This window comes from Nymphalis io, chromosome 11 (genome assembly GCF_905147045.1).
Source record: "Nymphalis io chromosome 11, ilAglIoxx1.1, whole genome shotgun sequence".
Taxonomy (NCBI): domain Eukaryota; kingdom Metazoa; phylum Arthropoda; class Insecta; order Lepidoptera; family Nymphalidae; genus Nymphalis; species Nymphalis io.
The window spans coordinates 11,489,831-11,515,829 of record NC_065898.1 but is presented as its reverse complement, the minus strand read 5'-3'; the positions used below and the strand labels follow the sequence as shown (position 1 = coordinate 11,515,829).

Genomic DNA, 25,999 nt, shown 5'->3' with positions numbered 1-25,999 from the left:
CAAATGGTTGCATACCCTTTATTCAATCAAATATCGCAATCGATTTTAATCGATTTGGAATTTATTAATTTTTGTTTATATGAGATATTGAACGAAATCGATTTACAAACATAGTTAATGTTATCGTTAGTAAACGAGATTTCGACTTTAATAAAAAAAAAACTAATAAAATTTTATTTTCTTGGTTGAAAAAAATGATTTAGTTAAATATCAATTATTTATAAGCTGCGTTTATGGTCGCCCTACCAAACGGTTTGCCGCATTAAATCGTATCGCAGAAATTCGCATCGCAAATTCCTGCGATGCGAATTCGCATCGCATCGCATCGCATCGCAGTTTTGTGTGGGAGCCCTTATATAATTATGTGGGTAATGTGGAACTAAAACAACTGCGATGACCGTCTTCGACACGTATTGGAGAGGGTGCGGGTTCGTATTATGTCATTATATAATATATTATGTCTACTAAGCAAATTCTATGAATAAATTGAAATCAAATGACATTCATAACTTATATTATTGTTTATTGTTTACATTAAAATCTTTTATTTTATATTAACTTTTTTTGCACTACAAATGAAGTACAAACACACACTTAAATTTTATTGCGATATCGATGTTCAGAAGAGCAGAGGGTGGCTCTACCATGTCCATGGAAAGACCAAGCAGCTGAGGTTGGATATGATGTATAAACCATGTCTTGTAATCCGTTTCTGTACTTACGATTAACAACCGGAGACAACTGGAATAAAATAATTTTGATTTATATATAATAATTACATAATATCTGTTATAACTTTTTGTATTACCAAAGGATAATCTTATGAAGCAAACAGCTTTACCTTTTCCGGTTCATTAGCAGGTTGTTTTGTTACGGGTGCATCACCAATTTGCTCTCGGATATGTTCTTTTCTGAAGGTCCGTTCATCGTTTATTTGTTTATTTGCCACGGTATCTCCACCAACATTTTCAATAGGCATTTGCTGTGCAGTTAAATCGTTTTGTGTATTATGTGGTAAATTAAATCTTCCTTCAGAATGGCTGATATTTTTACTATTTTGATCTTTAATATTTTGATGTGTAAATGATTGCGAACCCTTATATTGGTTATAAATTTGTTGTAACTGATTCCTACTTGGGCATTTACCCACAGGCTTGTTACCCATTAACGATGTTTTACTTTCAGTAGATTTGACATTACTATATTTTGAATAATTGTGTCTAGATTTCATTGCAACTTGCGGAGATAATGTCTGTGGTAAAGATGGTTCAGGGGTGTGATACATTTTACCTGGCAGCATTTCGACGGGTTGACCAAGAGTATTATAATTGTAATACTTTTGTTTCGGCATTATAAATTTTGAAGTATCTACTGGTAGTATCGGATCTTTTATTATTTGATGAATATTTGTATTGTTAGGTATTTGATTAGTTTGAGATTGCAATACATTGGGACTAGTCCTTTTTTCGTATACTGTTGGAAGATTCGATTGGACACTATTTGTGTTCGGATCAGTTATGCGCTGCTGCTGGTAATGTATAGGCTGTTGCTGTTGTTGGCCAATTAAAGGGGCGTTTGTAACTGCAGCAAAAACATTCTGATATGCTTGCTCAGGGAATACTTCATTTTTATTAGTAATTGGCTTGGGGACTTGCTGAAATTGAGCAGTGTCAGCTATATTTTGTTGCTGTGACAACTGTTGCATTTGAGGATTAGTCTGTTGATTTAAAGCATTAAATTGCCAGTTATCATTGGCTGGTATGTTATTTTGTGTCTGACTTTGCGGTGTATTATATTGGTTATAATTTGTTGATGCAATAAATCCTGGTTGAACAGTGTTATCATTCGGATTTAAGGTTTTGTTTCCACCATTATTGTTATTCATTAATTTGTGTATGGTATCAAAAGCAGCTTGTTTTTGATTTGCAGGGTTCATCTGAATTGCGATAGCCATCGGGTCAAAACCTAAATCGCCGTTTTTCATAACACCTGGGAACATTTCATTGAACTTTGCAATTCCCTGGGCATGTTGACCTTCGTGTTGATACTTGTTTGCTGCAATCTGATGGGTTAATCCCCCGTCGGAATTCATATTTCTTATTTGTTGAGAAATTTCTGTAGGCCTTATATTCGGTTGTTGTATTAATTGACTTGCACCAAGAGGTTGATCAACAAAGGCAACATTTTTGTTGTTATTGTATTGGTTGTTTGTTGGCATTGAATCAGATTTTGCAAGTTGTTTTTCTCCAAACATATTCATAATTTGTGGGCCCATGCCACCGATATTGCCCATATTATTAGAATTTAGATTATTTGTGGAGGTGATATTTTGTGGTATATTACTCGCACCAGCATAAAAAATACCAGAATTTAAGCTGCCATCATTATTCTGTTTTTCTATTTGGCCATTAGATATATTACCCATGGTGCCCGGAGACAAAAACTTTTCCATGGGGATCCCCATTTGTTTCGCCACTGGACTGTTCATTATAGTATTAGCGGGCGTGATGCCGTGTAAGTCATTGTACACTTCATTAATTGTCGGCTGCATAAGATTTTCAGTCAGATAGTTATATGTATCAGCGTACAGTTTAGGTGGATTACATCGACCTAAGCAAGATCCACGAAAGTTATGTGCATTACTTGCATGGGGTTCACCACATGAAGGGTTATACCCATGACCATGACAACAACCGTGCTTATATGGGCTGCAATTCGAAAAAACACCGTTGGTGGCTGCGTTTCGTCCAGAATCTCCAAATAATTTACCCATACATCCACTGGAAGACAAAACCGTAATTTGAATTTTAATACGAATCAATAGACAGTGCGTTCGTTTTAGTAAATGAAACCCATACCATAAATAATAAATAAATGCGGCGATAAATAGTTTGATAAATTCTTTAAATTTTAAACAAGTTAATTAAAATATTAATTTTTTTTTGTACTTACCAATCTGTATTCTTTAACTGATTCATTACACTGCCTAATTCATTTAAAATCTTTTGCCTATCTAGAGCCATTCCGCCTTTTATTTAATTTTATTTTCTATACCAAAAAGTATGAAAAAAATATATTCTACATTTGCTTACAATTTTGCGTCGAATAATGTTAAATGTCAAGGACTGTCTTTTGTTTATATTTAAAAAAATACACAAGTAATATTTTACAATTTTATGTTTATGTGCCAGTCTTTAAAATAAATAAATAACCTTTTTATAAAGAAATATTTTACTACGTTATAACAAAAAACACATAAGTTTCATAAAAATTAATGTAAATTAATTATACATATATTGGCATTCTGTGAACTACATTTAAATAAACAAACATGTTACAGATAATATCAAAATATATTATTGGACGCGTATCCGACCATACAATTAGTAGAGTTCAAATTCCAATTCGCAGATTGCTTGTCATTCATTGTTTCAATTCATTTCGAACTTAGCTGTCACGTGATAACTTGTGTGTTGACCTGGCGATACAAGAGTGCAAAATTTTAATTATTACGTCTATTTTTATAACGTTTAATCATTAAAATTCATAGGTATTTATAAAATAATTAGTTTCATTTAAACTGTGCGTGCAATCAATTACAATAGCAAGTTGTGATCTTTTGAAAAAATAATTTCACAGTGGTCAACGCAGTTCGACATCAAGAAATCGAGGTAATTATTCAAAACGAAAATGCCTAAGAAAGTTTTTGTAGTTGGTGTCGGTATGACGAAATTCGTCAAGCCCAATACTGGGAGAGATTATCCCGAATTAGGCAAAGAGGCTGTTGAAGCCGCTCTTGCTGACGCTCGTATTAAGTACGATGATGTACAACAAGCGGTGTGCGGTTACGTTTTCGGTGATTCCACCTGTGGTCAACGGGTTTTATACCAAGTCGGTATGACCGGTATTCCTATTTACAACGTAAATAATAACTGCTCTACAGGTTCTAATGCCCTCTTTCTTGCCAAACAACTTATTGAAGGTGGTATTTCTGATATTATACTAGCTGTTGGTTTTGAAAAAATGACTCCAGGCGCTCTTGGCAGTGCCACATTCTCAGATAGAACTAATCCTTTGGATAAGCATACTCTGAAAATGGCCGAAATTACAGAGTTAACAGGCTCACCAATTACGGCGCAGTATTTCGGCAATGCAGGTTTAGAGCATATGAAAAAATATGGTACTACAGAAGTGCACTTGGCAAAAATTGCTGCTAAAAATCACCGCCACGGTGCAAAGAATCCCCGAGCTCAAGGCTCAAGGGAATACACGGTAGAAGAGATTTTGAACTCTCGTAGAATTTACGGTCCACTAACAAAATTAGAATGTTGTCCAACTAGTGATGGATCAGCTGCGGCTGTCCTCATGTCAGAGGATGCTGTTATTCGTTATGGACTGCAACAAAAAGCGGTTGAAATCATTGGTATGGAAATGGCTACAGACACACCTGCTGTTTTTAAAGAAAACAGTTTGATGAAAGTTGCTGGTTTTGATATGACTGCTTTGGCTGCAAAACGTATTTATCAAAAGACTGGAATAACACCAAAGCAAGTCGATGTTGTAGAACTACATGACTGCTTTGCTGCGAATGAATTGATAACTTACGAGGGTCTGCAGCTTTGCGGGGAGGGAGAAGCTGGTAAATTTATTGATGCAGGTGACAATACGTATGGAGGTCAAGTTGTGGTCAACCCAAGTGGTGGTTTAATAGCTAAGGGACATCCTCTCGGTGCAACTGGCCTAGCCCAATGTGCAGAACTTGTGTGGCAACTGCGTGGCGAAGCAGGCGACAGACAGGTTTGTCATATGCATTGTAAATGTGGGAATGGCCTTGTGTTGTTCTGTGAAGGAAATCTGTTTCAGTCCAAAAAACGGTGCTTTGTTTTTTTGTTGTAGTTATACTAATGAAAAACAAAAAAATCTCCAAATTGACATGAATAATTGAAACAAAAAAATTTATGTAATATTATTGTTAATTAAAATACAATCTGTATAGAAAACTTTTTGAATGATATTACCATTCTAAATTCTATTTATTGTTTTAAAGGTTCTTTGTCAAAATTCTATTTTTCAAACTGTTTTGAATTGTTTTATTTTTATGTTTCTTATTTTGTATGTCCATGTGAATATTCCTTTTTGTTTTTAATAGTGTATATTGTTTGTGATATTGTATTTCAAAGAGTACAACAGGACAATGCTCTTAAACCTGTCATATTTTATTGATAAGCAATATCACAAGTAGCAAAGATTACATTATCACCAAAGACATTCAACCGTTGACAAAGCGAAAATGTTATGACATAACAAATGAACGGATATATAAATTATTTGATAATTTTTCTGAATTTTAAAATTAATTGACATGTTTTTGTTCAGGTTCCTCGTGCGCGTATTGCTTTGCAGCATAACCTGGGTCTCGGAGGCGCCGTCGTTGTCACCATGTACCGTAAAGGCTTCAACAATGCTGCCCCTAACCAAGTCGCAGCCATCACTGACAATCCCGAAAACTTCAAAGTATACAAGTATATGAAGATCCTCGAGGAAGCGATGCAAACTGATGAAGACAAACTTATTGAAAAAGTTAGAGGCATCTATGGCTTCAAAGTAAGAAATGGTCCAAATGGTGATGAGGGATACTGGGTGATCAATGCTAAAGAAGGGAAAGGAAATGTTACATATAATGGCAAGGATAAGTGTGACGTCACGTTCACGATAAACGACGAAGATGTCGCAGACTTGATATCTGGAAAACTAAATCCTCAGAAAGCATTTTTCCAAGGAAAAATAAAAATTCAGGGTAACATGGGCCTAGCAATGAAGCTCACTGACCTGCAGAGGTCGGCAGCTGGCAGAATCGACGCAATTCGCTCTAAGCTATAAGATAATTCTAGAAACTGGTTTTTATCTTAATCTGGGTTATGGAAGAAAGGGTCTTTTGGGCATTTATAAGTATCGATACGTCACATTTAATTGTTAAGCCAACAGTGTGAAGACTCACAATAAATAATTTTATTTCGGTATACCACAGTGCAATATATATTCATTTGTTGTATTAAGAAAAAATTAAATCATAATTTTTATTTTATTGTTTTGTGTATAAATGTCATTCCATTTTGTAAATTGCACTAAAATATATTATTGTTGTTTAGATATTTTTCTATATTAAACGATTTTTTATAAATATTGTTTTTATTTTACTTATTATTAGGATCACGCGTACGTAATCTACAGCCAATTACAGAAAATTAAAAAAAAAATGGTTTTGTGTAATTTAGGTGACATTATACATTTTATCTTTAACTTTTTTCCATAAAATTGAGTTACGTGTTGGTATGTAATGGTAAAACTTGAGTATTCAGGTAATCTTTTTTGTCTCGAAAATCTTATTTTTAATAAGATATAATACAATGATATAGATAAATGTTAATTGATTGCTTTAAAATTAAAATCTAAAATATTAGACGATTAAAAATTACAGGTATTTGAAGATTAGGCCCTGTTTACGCTTATAACAATAAAGAATGAAACATATTTTGTTTTATTATATAATAAATAAAAAGAACAAGCGTCAATTTTAAGTAGATAAATGTTATAAAATTATAATTGGGGTTAATGTACCAATAACCTTCAAGCTAGTTACGAGTAGGTTTAAGGCCTACTGATATGTATCAAGTAAACGAAAACTAATAAAATTCCTTAAAATAATAATTTTGCGCCGAATTAGAAATATTGTTTAAAATTTATAGCCTGAGATTAAATCGCGTGATTTCTACGTCCAATACAATTATTATATATGGCTCTATCGATTTTTAATTAAATTTTAATAGTATTTTTAATTAACTATTTCTTTTGAAGATGTAATATATTTCTTTGATGTAATAGGCAATTTTTTTATTTGTATGGTTACGAAAAATAGATAGGTAATATATAATAGTGTGGTATCTAAGCCCAGTAAAAACTTAAAAAGGTAGTCGTTTGTTTTGATGCATCTGTCAAATGGATTTATTTCCATTTTTAAAATAATATAAGTAAGTACAGTGTTAGATTTTATATCCCGTATTGCGATTATAAGGTTCATTGTAGGTAAATATTTAAACACTGCAATGTTGACGTTGCTAAAGCAGTTCAAGAGTTCATGAACATGAATAATAATATACCTACTTAAAATTTATATCATGCTCATTTATCATTTCAAGAAAAGCGAACTGCGCAGGAAACATAGAGTTCGAGTGTGTGCGTAAACACGGGAGCACTCTCATAATCCGATGGAACGACAATCCGACACTACCAGTGATAGTTCAACGCAGTTACGTGCTTTCCGAGGCACAAGAGTTTTAGCAATTCGGGCTGCTATTTATTAACATAAAAATGCAATAACATTTTTACTCGACCCGGGTTTTTGATCCCAGTACTTCGAGATCTTCAACCTTATGAACTAGCCCAACGAGGCAGGCATTCTATTACTAGGCAGTACAGTCTTTGGACATATTGCTATCATTAATAGGATTATGAATCATTAAAATTATGCAATGTAACTATAGATTATTTTTCCATTTCCCAAGAGTAGTTCAATGGTGTTATGTTAACTCAAAGTTCATTTGTACATAAAAGTACTGTGGCACTGATTACCTAAATATAGGGAAGGAAAAACGAATGCCGATGAATCGCTGTAAAGTTAGAAAAACCTCTTGTGTTGCGGGCTTTCCTCTTGTGTATACGATCAATGTTTACTTTAAAGTAAATATAATGACAATAATAACGTGTTATTTATCATAGTCAAGGTAATACAATATTCTTTTCCTATTTAAGCAAAAATGTTATTGGTGGTCGTTTGGCGCAGTTAATAGTTATAAAAATCCTTTTACCTATACCTACCCGGTGCGATAGAAAAATATTTCTCCAAAAGAAATCTTGAGGTATCGGGACTGTATATAAATTACTGTACGCGTATTATTTTGTTGTGACTTGCAACCAGTAAAGTCGCATTACCAATGTAATTTTGTATCAGCGATAAAATAATATTATTTATAAATAATAACACAAAATTCGTTATTTAGGACGGACATGTATCCGTGCCGATTTCTCATTGCAAAAACATATTTATTAATAGATATAATAATGACTTCTCTTTAAAATGAGAAAATGCCTCTTGCATTTTGGAGGAGATTATTTCTCAGCGCTGTTCCAATGTAGACGTAGTAGATTAGTGTATTTAAATAAGAAGGCTCTTATAATCGTTTTTTAGTAAAATGAACTTACTAAATATAACAAATTAAATGAGTTCGGGACGTAGTTCTCAGTGAAATACTGAGAAGAACCGACAAGACATTCATTAGTCACTGTTTTTGTTTAGTTGTTAATTATTTATCATTTCATTTTAACTAAAATTAAGAAAGCCGTATAAAAGTTTGTAATATGACTTACAGTCATAAATATTAATTTCACGAAAATGCAAAAAAGTTATAACATGCTAATGTCCCACAGCTGGTCTAAGGCATCCAGACCGTTTGGAGAAGGTTTGCAGCTTAGTAGACCCCGTTCTGATACGGGTAGATAGATAAACTTGTGGCCTTTTGCACTCGATACATGCTTGTTATTAACGATGTTTTCATTCGCCGCCGAATACAAGAGGAATTATAAATATAGTTAGATGCAAATTGAGCCCGAGCTTATTGATGCTTGCTTGGGTTTGAACCTGTAATCTTCTGTTCATTCATCATTTGCGTGTTCTAACCATTGAGCACGCGCCGTATCTCGAAAATCATATATACTTCCGTAGTATGGAATAAAAATATGCTCATATTGAAAAAGCAACAACAAACGACATTCAGAGGAAAAAACAGAAAATATAATATAGCATTTATTTTCCTCTTTAGATATATAGAACATTTGTTTTCAAAATAAACTAACACAAGTAACATGAAACACATAAAAACCAAATGCAGATATTAAAATGTAATGTGTATTTTTTGTAAGTTTTAAAATATTGTCTTACTTAATATCAACTGATTTCTTTGGTTAATTTAGGTTAACATGTAAATTTTATTAAAAAAAGTATGTAAAAGTATTTATTATTCTTAAAACTATCGTATCCATCCTTTACAACTTTTTAAGTGATTGTATTTATGTTTCCACAGCATTCGCAATCTGTTGAAGCTGCCTCTTGCCTTTCACTATTTTACATTTCTTTGCCTTAAAACGTTGGTATATTTCATATTTAAATTCTTACAACATATGCCGCGTATCAGGGGCGTAGCTTGCCCATGAACACGTCCCGCCTTTTTTTCGGGAAATTTATTAATTAAGTCATCCGTAGCAGAAGAATAAGGAATTTGATACGGATGATACGGTGGTAGCTACGCCCCTGTTGCGTATTAAAAAGAAAAAAAACTAGTCAAACGTACAAAAATCATTGCTTTGCTTAAATACAAAAGCATTGATATCTATCATGATACCCGTTAATTACAGGTAGGGATGAAAATTAGGTGCATTCTAATGGAAATTCAATTAACAATATACATATGAGTATACATACCAAGATACCTATATTAGTTGTCAAACTGTTCATCATTTATGTTGCACAGTTGACTGCATTCGTCAGAAACTGATTATGTCAACATCAGACACAAAATTGACGTTAAGAGAATATATACGTACCAAGCTTATTTACCGGTTTGAGCGGTTTTATGGCGAAAGCAACCTTATAAAGTTAATGTCATTTGGAGATTTATTTGTATTAAATTTGTTTAAATTTCAATTTATACTATATATTTTTTAAATATTTTTAGATAAAAAATATTTTTCGTCGAGTATTATATGTTATATCAGTTTTACTGGTAACGACGTAAGGTCCAGAGCGGTAGCACATCTCCAGAGTATAGGTATATAATGCTGGAGATGCACCTACATATATCATAGTCAGATCCACAGAAGTGGCACATTCTAAAATATTTTAAACTATTGTATCTATGCGTTTTATTTCATACTAGTTTAGCCACTCTATTTAACTTAATTAAATTTTTACTTTAAATAAAATTTTTAACTGCGTTAAATTCTGTTTCATAACATGGATTTTTACTCGTTTCGATGAACGGACTTTAGCTCTAGAAAAAAAATAGAAATAATTTGTTTTGATTTTGGTAAATTGAAAATAACCACATTAACCTAAAAGAAAGAAGTTAGTTTAATTTACAGAGAGAAACAATATTTATTTGTAGTTGACATACTCTGTTGACAAAATTTACATCAGATATTTTTACATCAGATATTATTGATATTCAATATTATCTTATATGTACCAGTTCTGACGTCGTTAGCCAAACCTAGACATATTATTACTTTTCAAGTTTGACGTAATTTTTCTTATATCACATAATTTATACATTGATAAGATGCTATCAATAATTGCGGATACGAATACATGGGTATTTTGATAGAACATTCAATCATATATGATAAATATGACACTCACAAATAAAAGAGAGAACACACCAGTGTGTTTACGTAAAATAAAATTAAGACGTCTATAAGTTATTGCTAAGGCGAAAATAGCGGTAGATACGTAATTTTCAAAGAACCAATGACGCCAACGTCGGCAAATAATGAATACTTTTAATTATATCTACCCGTTTCAGGTTCGCACGAATGAATTATTTCATATTTATTTGAACAGAACAAATACTTTGTATAAAAGAAATATGAATTGTTTAAGGAATATGAAATGAACTTTTATACAAAGTATTTATTGTAGTAAAATATTGTTACCCTCTCATTTCCTCCACATTCTTCCCTCTGTGGTACTCCGCTGGTGATGCAAAGCAAAATCGCCATGCTGGGGATTGACGTTCGCTGCGACCTTAGTCCAAGGGATTACATCGAGGCTGTTATAAAAACAGCTTCACGGAAACTCGGAGTTCTGAACAAGGTGCGGCGCTTTTTCACGCCACAACAACTGTGCCTGCTGTACAAAACACAGGTACGGTCTTGCGTGGAATATTGCTCGCACCTTTGGGATGGCTCCGCTAAGTACCTACTTGAGGCCTTGGACCGGTTGCAGCGACGTGCCGTACGCATTATTGGCGACGTAAAGGTCACAAACACCCTTGAATCTTTACAATTGCGTCGTGAGATAGCAGCACTGAGCGCTTTCTATCGACTGTATCACGGCGAGTGCTCTGAGGAATTATTCTCTCTAATTCCTGCTTCCCCCTTCCTTCTTAAGTCCACGCGAGCTGGTTCTCGATGTCACCGCCTAACTGACATCAATTCCATCGCGAACAAAGAAATTTGGCAACTCCTTTCTTTGTCGCACTTCCAAAAAATGGAATTCCTTACCAGCTCACGTGTTCCCCTCCTCTTACAACCCGGGTTCCTTCAAACGAGGCGTGAAGAGGCATCTTGCGGGCCGGCAAGGCGAAGGCGGCTAGTGCAGAACGTTTTTCCCGTCTGTACTGGCCGTCGTCGCGTTTGGACTCTACTACCACTTACCATCAGGTGGAGTAGAGTCATTTGCCCTCCCGGCGAATATAAAAAAAAAAAAAAACATAAAGTCGAAATTTCCGAAGTCCGTCCTTAGAACGTCAATTTTAATCTTTTTGGAGTAGGTAAGTGGCTTTGGCTGTGCATCGATAGTAAGGACAAACATTATTTTACAAGTATAATATGTACATATATTATGTTTTTTTTTTGTTGTATTAACATTGTCATTTTAAACTTCTTCGTTTTTTAAACATAATGAAGCATAAAAATAGAACAGGTTTTCGTTTTTTTAATAAAAGATTAACTGCTAATAAACATTGAATAGTTCGCCTATTAAATTATTAAATAAATATTCTCATCGCAGTTATCACCAAATAAGTAGAACCTTTTTAATATTTATTTTTATTACTAGATATTACTTATTATCCAGGAAAAATAAGTATTTCGACGAGAGAGAGGTCCTTCATTGTAGGACATTATATTAGCTATAACTTTTATTTAAAACTTTTTTTTTATGTAGAGTTTCTTGTTGTTATATAACCTAGGTTAACAATAGGTGTAGATGAAATGGAAAGTGCAACGATATAAGTATCAAAAATGTTATGTTTTATAATTATATACATTATTTAATTAAATACCTATAAGGTTTATTTGACGACAAAAAAGATTCAAGATATTTTTTACAATACACCGTTGACGAAATATTTGTAAAAACGCTTTTTTCAAGATATCTTACGCTCGATATCATATTCAAATTGATAAATCGTTTATTAGTTTTTTATTAATGCTGTCATATTGGTCTAACTCTGGATAAGAAAACTTCACTCATTTAAAAATATATGATAAATACGAGCATGCTGATAATTGGAAATAATTATTAACAAAGTTATGTTATGGTGCCAACCGCACAGGGTGGGGCGAATCAGAGAAAGTTTAAGGTTCGGCAATCGGTGAACATCTAGCTAAGCGCAGCGCAACGAGAGATTTCATCTGCCCATAAACATTATAACATTGAAATAAAAAACTCGTGGACACAGGTGTGAAAAGGTTAACATGGACTGGTGGTTAAGAGTGCAAGAGTACGTAAAAAATAGGATTGATCCTGTAAATTTTACATCGCTCGGCCGCAATATCGTTGTACTAGAAAGACTGAACAAGTATTTTTTTAATAAGTCATAAATATATAATTTACTCAACTATAGTGCAAAGATGATTTCAAGCCTGTTGTTATTAGTGATATCTTTATCATGTTCTCTCGACGACTCACGTTAGTCAGTTTTCTACATTTTGCCTTTGATATTGGGTGTTGATATTAATTGGTTGTTATAGGAATATTTAATGAGCATTCATTAGTGGGAAGAACTTAGAGATAGGGTGGAGAGGTATCGAAGATATTATTAAATGAAATTGAAAAATTAAATTATGGACAATATTTAACGTTTTAAACGCCCCACTCTGGGTTACTGACCCTAATTTTTTCACTATCTCAATAAACAGCACAGAGGTCATATAGGGCCTTGTATTTGTTTGTTCCGTTTTTATTATACAACATGGCTGCCTCAAACATAAAAGTCGGACGAGTTGTTAAAAATAAAAAAAATACTGTTCAGTTTTATATTAATTTTATACTTAATGAATTATGAATTCAATTGAAAAAATTAACAATGGAAACAGCAACGGCCATACTTATAAATATTGTTTAGCGGGTGTTCACTTAAACACTGATTTCTCTCTTTCTGTCATCATTGATTTGACGCTTAAAAGAAGAAGACACAACATTGTTTTACTAAGCATCCCCTGAACAACATTTATAAATAAAGCCATAAAGCCAAAATAGCGGGGGCGGCTAGTGCAGAACATTCTTCCCGACTGTACTGGCCGACGTCGCGTTTGGACTCTACTACCACTTACCATCAGGTGGAGTACAGTCATTTGCCCCCCGGAAAATATAAAAAAAACTACACGGAAATTAACTTTTGATTTTATAAAGATGTAATTTAAATTAAACTTAAGTTTTTTGTTTATATTTTCAAGTTTCGTTAGCAGTAGTTGTGTTATCGTTATTTATACCTACAATATTAGAATGTTTAACATAATGTTCGCCTGCTGTTCTAGAATTTACCTTGTATGAATGTTAATTTGTTATATACTTTACATGTTGAATTGTTATATAAAATAATGTCGGCCAGTCGGGGCGAAATTCGTCCGCATCGATAAATTTCAAATATCGCAGGAGATAATATAGTGTACAAATTTAAGAGCAAAACTCTAAATATAGACGTACTCTCTATTCTCTCAGTCTTATTATCCGCCGGAGATCCGGGCTCGAAATCAGACACGCCTCGAGAGTGTAACTCTGTGACTCTTTACATATTCTACCACACAAACAGCAATATTTTGGATTTGTGTTCCGGTTTGAAGGGTGAGTGAGCCAGTGTAACTACACGTACAAGGAATGTATGTATAATTTGTTATTAACTACGGCTTCTACCATTTAGCCGTAAAACTACGTGATCATTATTGCTACTTTTGGTCAAGAATTCATATTTATTCATAATGAACTTCACATACATGGATCTTTACTAAAGAATAATAATAATAATGAGATATAATAGGAGATATAGTGCACAAGTGTGTGCGCAAACACAGGTGCACTCTCTATTCTCTAACTTTCATAATCCGATGGGACGGTAATCCGACACGTCCGGAAAGAGTTCAGGTGCAGGACCAACGGTTTTACGTGCTTTCCGAGGCACGGGAGTGTGCACACTTCCAACTTCCAAACTCCGGGCTGCTACTGAGAATTTTCTGACAGAAAACCCAATAACTTTTTAGTAGCCCGATCTGTGAATTGAACCCAGGACGTCCGGGTCTGCGGCCTTACATCAAGCCACTAAACCAACGAGGCAGTCACTATAGAATATATGTATATGATAGCGATGATTTTACAATGAATTTGAATGATATCAATCATAATTAAAATTGCTCGGAAAAAAGACGTGTCGACCAAACACCAATTGAAAATAATATGGAAATAGCAGAAATAATAAAAAAACGAATAAATGAGATGGACCTTGTGGTAGGAACAAGATGGAAAATCGCAATTTTTTTTAACCGACTCGTTCTATTTAATATATGTAGTAACGTAAAGTAATATCATCATTGGCGGTGCAAAAAAAAAACAAAATGGCGGATTTTGCTATAAACTCCATAAGATAATTATTGTATATACATTATTACATTAATTATCTACGTATAAATAACTATACGTACTAATAGAACAACATAATCACTTAGCGAAAAAACTCTTAAAGATATATATGCTTAGAAGATTCCAGTTAAAAAAAAGACGCGCGCAAATTTAAAAACCGCCATTAATTTGTCGGCGGACAGAAAGGTAAATTAATTAATTATTGGCGCGACTGACGATTTGTGATGTGTTTAAATGTGTTATTTAGATTTTTAAGAGTAATTGAGTGAGTTATATATATCAATTTATATGTTTTGGTATTCTATTTTTAAAGAGACCAATTCGAGGTTTTTATAAAATCATTCTGGATATATACATACTTTTTATTTATCAAAGATGTAATATGATGATATAAATGTGTCATACAACAAGGAATAGTAACAGCCAGTAAATGTCCAACTACAGAATAAAGGCTCATTATCTCATGATGTGAAGGTTAAGAGTTTTTTCCTCCACGCTCTTGCAATGGATTGGTGGATACTAAAAGAATTTAATCGGACAAATTCTTATTATATTTAGTTCATCTATCACCGTGCGCTAGATGAACTAAAACACTAATAAAATACATAAAATACAGTGGTGCTTGCTCAGATTTGAACCAGCAATGAGTAGGCTCATAAATTACAAACATACTGTTTTGAAAACTTATGCATATTTACATAATTACATCAGAAAGTTGTCGTGGGCTAGTGTTCCTCGTACTTAAACTTAAGTATGGAGAAGGGCATAACAAGTATTGCATACAACATACATGATATCCATTTATTACATAATATATGTATATAATATATTTCCACCAAATCGCATTGGAGCAGCGTGGTGGAATAAGCTCCGATACCTTCTCCTCAAAAAGAGGAGAGGAGGCCTTTAGCCCAGCAGTGGGACATTCACAGGCTGTTACGGTACATAATATATATTAGTCAACTGCAAACAAAATTAAAATATAATGTATTTCCTTATTGTAAAACATAATTGTCATATTTGAAATAAAAAAACCCTATTGAGTTTCTTTCGTCGGTTCTTCTCAGGCCTGAGGTATTTCTTTCCGAACCGTTAGTAGATTTTTGTTTAATAAGAAAATGTAACGATTCTTTATTGAATATTTTGACTTTAATGTATAGGTAGTAGTAATAATTTAAAACGGTAGTCTAGTGGTTAGTATATAAGGCTACCGATCCTGAGGAATGAATGAATGAATAATTTAAATTAATGAATGCATCTGTATTTACACGCTTATTCAATGTTCGTCAAGGATCTCTTGTTGGTTTGGAGTCTTCGATATTGCCTGACGTAGCCTAAATAGTTATATTTTCACAGTTTCTCACTAAAATACAAATGGAAAAAGTATAATTGCAGTTTTTAAAAATTATGAAACGAGATGCAAAAAATATATAAATATTAATAATATGTATCAATGTGAGCAACTCAAGCTCGATCCCGATTTACTGATGATTTTTACGAGTTAAAACAATGACACAAATTTTAATTTTACAATATTATAAGAAAAAAAACCTTGATTTACTACTTTAAGCATTTATATCCGTTATCCAACTACACAGATTATTTTGTAGGGCAATACATACATTCAATTGTTAAATGGGAGCTATTCTCCCATGATGAATGAGATAAACTAAGACCTTAACAAATAGCCTTGTATATATTGTCTTGACAACTTAAAATCATTTTTAGATTATTGTATACAATTAGTACCTATGTAGGAGGTTCAAATTCCGGGTATGAAGTGGATATCGAACGATTTCACTCTCATGCCTCGAAAGTTCGTAACGCTGCTGTAATTCGTCCGGTCGTGTTGGATTGGTCATCTCATTAGATTATGAGTGAGGGAATAGAGTGATTGCGCGCATACGCTCGTCTACTGTAATATAATGTCCTGCGCAGTTTATCTAGTCTACTTTGAGAATCGCCACTCGCGGTGAATGATTTATTGAACTCGACGTACAACAAAAATATTTTATTATGATTTATTTAATGAAATACAAAGTACTAACACTAGAATGTATTATAATTTGGATACAAAATATATTTGAAATCATACGACAATAACTGTATAAAAATAGTATTTTAAAGATAAAACTATCTTATCCATTTCATATCATAACCATTTTATCTTTATAATGTTACGTATTTGAACTGAACATACCTGCGTATGTATTAAACATTTTTTATGATTGTTATAAGATGTTAATAAAACAAACGTAGATATCCCGGCTTTCTGTGTATACAATATTGTATAGTAAACTATTATTATAGAAGAAGTTATATATATTTTTTTTAATTAAATAGATGCGAAGAAATATTTCATGCTTAATTTTTTTTTCTAATGAATAAATTGATTTAATCTTGTTTCATTTTTAATGTAGATATAATACCGTGTTATTTTAGTGACTTTAACAAACTTAACATAAGACAGATTTTCTTTGCAGTTTGATAGTCGAAGACATGAATGGAAGAAGGTGATATGTCACGTTTTCAGATTTTCGCTGTTTTATGCATTGATGAAGGCGTTAAATGCATGCATGCAATTTTGAACCTTAAAACAACCGATTTTGTGGCTTATTTAGAAATTCACATATATGAAGCTATATTAAATGATGAGTGGAAGAAGGACCTATGTGCCATTGCACTGCAGTACAGTGAATGAATTGTTATGTGCTGATCACCTTCATCAATTTATGTATTTAATTATGAAAGCAGAATTTATATTATATATATTTATATACTTAATAGACATTTTAGAGTATAACCGAAACGTTTTTTTCCCTTATTCTGGCGTGTATCTACGCTATTTGAGCGCAAAATATTCTGCCAATGTCACGTATAAAACAGATGTCACAAACCGAAACGTTTATAGAACTTTATTTATTTTATCGAAAATGTAATTGACTGACAGCAGGAAATCAATATTTTAGTACCTACAGGTCTATAAATACTCGTACACGGCAGAGTTATCAGTTTGTTTATGTAATGATTACATAATAAGTATTACATAAGTATATTATTTAAGTTTTCTTCTTAAAAACCTAATTATTTTCCTTTTTAAGATGTGAAAGAAATATCTGAGGCATTCATTCATTTTGACAGTAATTAAAAAAGAATGGAAAATGTGGTGAATATTAGGTATTTCATTATAATTATTTGACTCTACCTATTAGGTATATTGTTATAGAGCATTGATTATACTTTAAAGTAACCCAACCTTGGCATTGAATTTTTCGTATTTAAATTTTAAAGCTATTTGTTATTAATATATACAACATCAAAAATGCAGCGCCTCTAGCGGATACTCTATGAACTATTGTTTCTCCATACACACCTTTTAAACTCAAATTCTACCCACTGTATACATTATTTACCTTAAAAAATTGCATCAAAATTTAATCTATTTAACTCGAAAAATGTGGGACATAACTGAACTGTTTTTTATGAGGCATGGTTTTGAACGTTAAATGTTAAGCCTCGTTGGTCTAGTGGCTATCTTATTAGGCTGCCGATATAGGCTAAGGATCCCGATCTCTTAGATTCAAGTCCTAGGTTGGGTGAGCAAAAAGTAATTGAACTTTTGCATTGTGCAACATAATTTGTCCTGCATAGTTGGCTAGTCTTTCTTGAGAATGACTATTTTACCGAAATCGATCAGGACATTTTCATCATTTGGCAGTGGTTCTTCAAGTACAGATTAAAATGACTTTTGATTTCACTATATTTAATTGATTTCTCAATAATTAGTTTTAACATGTAGCTAACAGATTTATGGTTATGGCGTAATGTCGAAGGGCTATGTACTTTATATAATGTTATACCTTCGTATAATTTATATTAAATTGCATTTACAAACTTGTAACATTTTTCCATATATATACATACTTATCGTATTACTTAAAAACTAACTGAACTAAATTTACCTAAAACCAGTTTCAGTGCCATATCTGACGTGTGTCTAGTTTTTATAAAGCGACCTTTGGAAGAATCACTGACGCAACAAAAACTCAACGACTGAACATAATTTACCATTAGGCGACCTGAATATTATAAACTAATAACTTAAACGTTGTTCAGCGAGTGTTAAATAAAATATTTATTTCTCTATTTCTGTCATTATTAATTTGATTCGAAAAAATTGTTTCACTAATAGGTAAAACCGTAAGAAATTAATACATTAAGAAATGCTTATAACTTATAAAGTAAAGAGGACAGTGTGTCATGCCCCTATCTTATACTAGGAGAAACCGATAGAATTGTTCTGCCTGTGTTTATACAAATGACCATAGCAATACATTGAACGTTATTGAAGCTTGTTATGTTTTGTTACGAATGTGTCAAATCATTAAAAAGTACTAAATCGTCTATGGTCTCATCCTCTCATCTTTGATAGATATTATTTCGTATTGTGAGTACGCCACGGCCCAGAAGGTTACGTGAGTAGGGTCTATGTCAGATAAATATGTGAGAATTAACACTTATATAGTGTTTGGTTGAATAAACAAGGCAAAATACTAATAGTAACAATAATACAAAGATGAAGTTCTGCAGCCCCATCCAGCAGCGAGTTACGACAAAGAAGATAGTATATAAACTTTGTCCATGAAAAAATACGTAATTATACATGACCCAACTTTTATTATGGTGTTCGGGCAAACGTGCCAACGTTAGTACGTTAGTAAAGTCTATACCGAATTCTGAAAGATGAATAAAGAGTAATTGGAAATGGAAGATATTTTAGTCTTTAGTTTTCCATTTTAACAAATAATTCCACTCCCTAAACACTTAAATATTAATTTTATATGGATCAATTTATGCTCTTTTTATATTTCTTTCTTCTATCAACTCTGGGTTAAAATCATTTTTATTCATTTCGTATTGGAACATTGTCATTGCGATGAGTGATTTGGAGTTGTCATTCTGTGGATGGTTTTCCTTCCTTATTATTAGACATCATTACATGACCGTTATGTATTATTAATTACGGATTCTCGACTTATCAAGTAGCTAGATCCAAATCAAAATTCTAATGCTTGCTTTTACCTTCATCTTTTTTTGCTTCTTTTAATAAAAAAATAATTCGCTTCCTAGGTTACTAAATGGTTTTTAAAGGGGCTGTCCCTTTAAAATGTTACAAACAATAAATTTGGTAAATTAAACAGTAATTGAAGCCTATGACACTCAATACAGCCAAACCACGTCTTCCTCGTCGGGTAAGGGCTGTCCATTTGCAATTAAAGTTATATGTAAAACGGCATTGAAAAAATATACATCGATTGTACATTCCTCGATCAATAATTATTACAACAAGTAATAATGAGAAACGGTTCTACCTCAAGAAGGGAAATGTGGATGACATTTTAAGAATACATTAAAGAATATAAAGCAGAGCTTATAGAATTTTTACTCATGCGAGTTTTGTAATTATTTTTTCAAAATTAATTTGTATTGTTTTCTTAAGACCGCTTCCGCCCCTAAATGATAACTAACAACTCATTTAGTAGATCAAAAAAAGGCTCGTCTACTCTATTCTATGAAATTCTAAAGATAAGTGAGATTATACTTGTTCAAAAGGTACACGAATCCTTAGTCGTCCTGGTACTCGAGGCAAGTCAGCAGTCGTACCACAGAGGACATAATATATTCTAACCTATAATTTGTAAAGTGAAACCGTGAAAGGGCTGTTTGCAGCCTTGCAACTGTGTTCCATACACAGTAGGTACCTACATGATTTATGCTCCTTTCAATCAAGGTCTATGGGACGAAGGATACCATTTATTGTTATGTGGCTCAGTTGACAGTCTGCCTTACTATTATAAATTGTCTTCGTCATTTCATTCTATAAAAGTATACCCTAGATATCTACTGAGTCCTTATATTTGATTGATGCTTTAATAAGCACTTTATGTTTTTTTTTTTTTTGTTAAAGGCGACTACGAAAGAAAAAAGTAGTAACTACTTCGTAAAAAAGGAATTAAATAATGCACGCAGTATGAAAATGATTTCACTTTATTGCTCCACAAGGTACTCATAAGCTTTTCAAGTAAAACACACTTCGATACCACAAAGTTACGATAATGTGTGTGCATAACAGAACTTTAATTATATATAATTTCTTAGCCTTCTAATTATCAGGTACAATACATTATACAATCTGTAGTAGTTTTACTGATAAAAACGATGAATGTAAATCCAAAAAACATAACCGGGAATGTTTCCTTGGATTAAAACAATGTAGCAAAGTAATTCTGATATAAACACACACAGTTCATAAACTAGTTTCAATCTTATACAATCAAGTAGCACAGTCGCAAAAAAAAAACAAATATTGAGTAATTGTAAGAAAACGCCATCTGTTGATCGAGTTTGATAAATACTTGTATACATTTTTTTTAATATTCCTCAAAATGTTTAAGCAAAGGATAGTTTCGACGAGTTTAATGTCAGTGTCAACTAAATCAGACTTGTATTAGGCAAGAAATTTTATAAGCGTCGAAAAATTATAATTTGAAAATTTTTAAATATTTTTTATAAATAAAAGTCTAATCGTTACATTGGCAAGATAATTATAAGATAGTTTTTTGAATATGTCACCGATCGTTGGAAAGGGTATTATTTTTTATTTAGTTAAGGCATTATAGCAATTTTTTAAGCATTCGAATGACAATTCTGAGACATATGACATAAGTAAGCATAGACTTTAGAGAAACACTCTTTAAACTTTTATTATTACTTTGATAAATATATTAGTTATATTACTTTAGAACGTGCGAAATAAACAACTTATAATGATAGACATTACTCGTTTTTTATCATATTATTTAACAGTGATCATTTCAAAAGTTATATAGCGTTAACTAGTTTTTTGTTCTCATTAACAGATGGCGTTTTAAGGTAACATGAATAAGCAAGGTGTCCTTTAAAAACATGATCAATTAAATTTTTTACAAATTGCCATTTACCTACTTTCTCAATTATTAATACATTGATTGGCACATGACTTAACGACACTCAGATAAAAAAAAGGATATTAATAACACAGACTACAGTAAAATAAGACTTTATAGCTAAAGAAAATCGTGTAACATTGTTTTATTATTTCATTAGAAAAATATGTTTTTTATTTACAATTTAATGGTACATAGAGCCCTTGAGCTGCATTTCAATATTTATAACTGAAGGTATTTTTCTTTTATTTTTATACTAAAACCACACTGTCTAAAACATTCTCATACAATGGCAATGAGTAAAAAATAATTTATGATCAAGGAATACAAAATAAATATCTATTGACGATGTTACAGAATATATGAGAAATAATAATTTGGTAATTTAATAAAAGAAATTACTTCAATGCGACTGTTTCTTTACCGAAGACGTACATTGGTTAATATCATTCACACATTTGAGATCACAGGAGTATATTTATACCCTGGCAAATCGCGCCAAACCCTGACAAGGAAATCTTTTATCATAATTAAAAACAATATTAACACGCACATAAATTTAAGCCTTGGTTAACAAGTAACATATATGTTTACAATTATTACTTCAAAAACCATCCGATAGATGGCGTTACTTCGATATAGGTTTTTATGAACTGTCATATCGTAATCGATCGTAAATAATTGTCTGGATAAAAGATTTGCTCGCGGGTTTTCTTGCGCTTACTCTAGTATTAGGGTTATAACAGCCTTACAATCATTCACTATGTCATACCATATTAAGACGTAAGTATTATTTACATACGACCTCTCACTGCCTTCATATTAAAATTACTAATTAAGTTTCATGTAAAACTTTAAAATAAATATTACAACCTATGGAGTCTTTACGAAACAATAATTGTCACAATTATTTATTTGGCCGTATATATATTTTTTTATTTAATTTAAATTCAAAATTATTTTATTTTACAAAGACCACAAATGGCATACAATTAGCACCATTTATATTTCTAAGATAAGACAGTGAGAGCTTTTTGAAACTTTTCCATCGAAAAAAAATATACAACCTACGTAAGGATTAAGGCGTTAATTTTATAATATTGCAAATAAACTTAATGTGTTCAACTTTAAAGAGATATTCGTAAACTGTGCTCTTTGAAATAATACAGCTTCTCTTTGCCCCACTATCTGGAGATTTTTAAAAGGAATATTTATAATTTCTCAACAAATTTTAACTTTGATTTTTTTTAAAATAAGACTTTCATCTTAGTTTCCTTCATATTCTTGCAATTGAATTAATACTTTTTAAGCCGCTGGATAATGGCTAAGCCATAAAAATATATAATTTGCAAAAAAAAAAGTATACATTTATGATTCTTTAATTTAAATAAAAGACAAATCTACATTTAACAAACAGAAATGTAATTTTTGCCAATAAATAGTAAAATTATATTATATGTACAATTAATTACTACGTTAGCCAAGCCGAAATTATTTTAGCACCAAAATACGTGATCAACAACTGTACTGACAGAAAAGTTTCATGCTTTAAACCTTATTATACACATACCGACATACAGTTCGTTACTAATTAAATCTATTGTTTAAAATAAGTTATTATTACACTCGCCTGTGATAGGTTTCAACCTATATGAAAAACACATTAAACAGTAAATGGTAATTTTATTTTCGAAAAGTCCCTGACTAGAGATACGATATTATCTAGAAATGAATACCATATAACAAATATCTACAAAGTAACAGCACTCTGAAAGGAATAATATATATTTAAAAAAAACATTGTGTCTACACACGTTTGAGCTTTGCCAAAATATAAAAAAGTCACTTCCGAAAAGTGAAATCTTATTTCACATATTTAAATCTAAATCCGGGTACAAACTGCCGGATAACCAAATTGGCGCCAAGCCGCCATTACAGAATATAAAAAATCGAAAATTTGATTCGATAATTTTAATAGAAATTCCATTCATCGAAATCGTTTTTTTTTTCATGTTTTTAATTTAAAACTGATTAAGAATAAAGGAAATATTAAAAAAAAAATTTAAAGTATATAGTATATCACCACATTAATTACATGTGTGTAAGGCTTCTATAAACTGCTAAGAAAATCACAAGTTGCATACAGCAACGACAAATAATTTTACGTTTTACGTACAAAATGGTTTGCTCAGTCGCAGAAAATAAAAAAAATGCACACTTACTGGCGAAGGCTATGAAATCTATGATTTATACACAGGTATATCTGGATAAAAAACGTCAAAGTAAAGTAGAAAATGCTAATAAAATCGTTATCTTTAGTGACGTACAAATATTTTAAATTGTGATGACAAGAACAAGACTATGATCTAACTTTATTATGCCGAAATTCGTACAATCTATTTCTTCGCAAAAAATATATAGGTATAAATTCTAAATAGACAGAAAGATCATTACCTAGAATAATTCAGGCAGTGATAATTCACACTGTTTCATTTTCAAATTATTGCTCCAAAGTACATACTCAAAATTATTAAATGAAAATTTGCTTACAATTTCCTTATCAGCCAAATTTTTTTTATATACAATGAGGTAGAACGTGGGGTATAACCCTTATATTATGACAGATTTTAGAATAAATGTATTCTAAGCGATTTTATACTAGTTTTCTTGTATAGGATTACATAAATTTTAGGCCGATTGCGATTTGCTTTATCGACTTGAATTTTGATAATTTCTAATTTCTAACGCTGCAAGAATAGCTTAATAATATAACAATTATATTATACTATCGTTTTTAATATAACAATGTCAATCCAAATATTATGTTTAACAAAAGTCACTTGTCACGAATGGTTGGAGTGGAATTAATTTAAATTTTTTTATACCAACCTTCAGAGGTATTTTGTCATAATGTACTCGTATGTGTATGAGTGCAGTAGGTATGTAAATTGCAAGAGTTCTATTATAAACTGTTATTTGGTATAGCTGAGGTTTTTATACAGAGTTATTTGTCGAATAAGTTGGGTTTGTAACTTTCTGAATCTAACACATTGTAGGTCTACGGTCGAAATGATAACAAGGAAGAAAAAAGGATTTATATATTACATACTGTAGATATCGTAAATCTTAAAAATAACCCTGTATAAATTATGCTTATGGTTGTAGGCTATAAAACTATTATTTATTATATTATTATGTGAGTATTACATTATATTGAAAAGCACAGATGAGGTTATACGAAAGGTAACAGCAGTACCTTCAGAATGGCACACATTGAAAGAGTCTACAAGAAAAACTGTAAATTATGTAAAAAAAAAAACCTATTATTCAATAATCTGTACTTCATGTGAATATGTACATGCTCACCAAGCAGCTATTTTCTTTATAAACTATAGATTTTCAGTGATGTTATTCTATCCATCACTTCAAACAGTTAGTGTAAACATTGCAACAAGTCAGTCACAAATCATCTTTATACCAAAGATTGAAAAATGTTAAAACGTAGGCTTATTAATAACACGCATGACGGCACGTTACGGAACGATATCAATTGTCTGATCGTCCACAGTTTTGTACTAAGGAGACGCATTGTCTTAACGTTCATCACTCTCACTTGAAGCGAAGCCTCACGATCACTCGCGTTGGTCAACACGGCGGATGCTCAGCTTCCCCCGTTGGCGACGAATTGGGCTCTGGTTTTTCTTCTATTTTCTCTTCAACGGCTTGCTCTCGTCGTTCTAACTCTCTCTCCCTTTCATCGAGCCTTGCTTCACGACGAGCTAATTGCGCTTCTCTTTCATCGAGCTGTCGTTCTCTTTCAGACAGCCTCGCCTCTGCGTCTAACAGCCTGGCGGTCAGTTCGGGATCTGACGGTGGAGGGGACGTGGATGACGTCACATCGTCCACGGGAGGTGTAAGGGGTTTTAAAGCTACATTCGGTTGGAAGTCCTGTTCGAACCTCGTGCAGTCTGCAACGCGGACTACTCTCTCTGGATGCTGAAGTTCTGGTTCCCTCTTCCCCCACGGCCTAAAGGCTGGTACGGTCCTGTATCGTAAATGTGCATATGGATCTAGGTAAATCGCATAGCTGTAATCTTCGCCCCTTGCTTTTTTCGGAGGAGATTCCGCCGGTTCTGGCTTGCAGACAACCGTTTCCACTACCTGAAATTGAGAATAATCAAATTAATAACTTTAAACTAAATAATTTATTGTATTGGTTCAAGTAATTCTAAATGCGAAATAAAATAAACTAATATATATATTTAACTTTTATTGTACAATGAAAGTTACACACAAAAACATATTTAGAAGAAACTTAAGACGA

The 25,999-nt window shown here is 32.2% G+C and overlaps 3 protein-coding genes across 3 annotated transcripts in view; 1 reads left to right on the top strand and 2 right to left on the bottom strand.

The window, feature by feature from the left end:
* Nucleotides 1–508: 508 nt before the first annotated feature.
* LOC126771731 (homeobox protein 5-like) lies at nucleotides 509–3,093 on the bottom strand. Its single transcript, XM_050491783.1, has 3 exons — nucleotides 2,953–3,093; nucleotides 842–2,780; nucleotides 509–741 (listed from the first exon to the last, which is right to left on the bottom strand). The coding sequence occupies exons 1-3, from the start codon at nucleotides 3,021–3,023 to the stop codon at nucleotides 595–597; spliced, it is 2,157 nt and encodes a 718-aa protein (XP_050347740.1). The 5' UTR covers nucleotides 3,024–3,093; the 3' UTR covers nucleotides 509–594.
* A 334-nt stretch (nucleotides 3,094–3,427) lies between these two features.
* LOC126771745 (sterol carrier protein 2) lies at nucleotides 3,428–6,181 on the top strand. Its single transcript, XM_050491819.1, has 2 exons — nucleotides 3,428–4,797; nucleotides 5,377–6,181. Exons 1-2 carry the CDS (start codon nucleotides 3,691–3,693, stop codon nucleotides 5,878–5,880), a joined length of 1,611 nt encoding a protein of 536 aa, XP_050347776.1. The 5' UTR covers nucleotides 3,428–3,690; the 3' UTR covers nucleotides 5,881–6,181.
* Nucleotides 6,182–20,721: 14,540 nt separating this feature from the next.
* The window catches only part of LOC126771752 (ski oncogene), a 59,177-nt gene continuing 53,899 nt past the window's right edge, over nucleotides 20,722–25,999 (bottom strand). The window contains exon 2 of the mRNA XM_050491834.1: nucleotides 20,722–25,836. Within this exon, the coding sequence (XP_050347791.1) occupies nucleotides 25,321–25,836 (516 nt within the window). The 3' untranslated portion in view covers nucleotides 20,722–25,320. The remainder of the gene's footprint in view (nucleotides 25,837–25,999) is intronic.

Coding starts and splice junctions, on each gene's coding strand:
- LOC126771731 (XM_050491783.1), bottom strand. CDS start 3,023: ATGGCTCTAGATAGGCAAAAGATTTTAAATGAATTAGGCAGTGTAATG. Junction 2,781..2,952: donor CAGTTAAAGAATACAGATTG/GTAAGTACAAAA, acceptor TTTGTCTTCCAG/TGGATGTATGGGTAAATTAT. Junction 742..841: donor CTGCTAATGAACCGGAAAAG/GTAAAGCTGTTT, acceptor ATTTTATTCCAG/TTGTCTCCGGTTGTTAATCG.
- LOC126771745 (XM_050491819.1), top strand. CDS start 3,691: ATGCCTAAGAAAGTTTTTGTAGTTGGTGTCGGTATGACGAAATTCGTC. Junction 4,798..5,376: donor GCGAAGCAGGCGACAGACAG/GTTTGTCATATG, acceptor GTTTTTGTTCAG/GTTCCTCGTGCGCGTATTGC.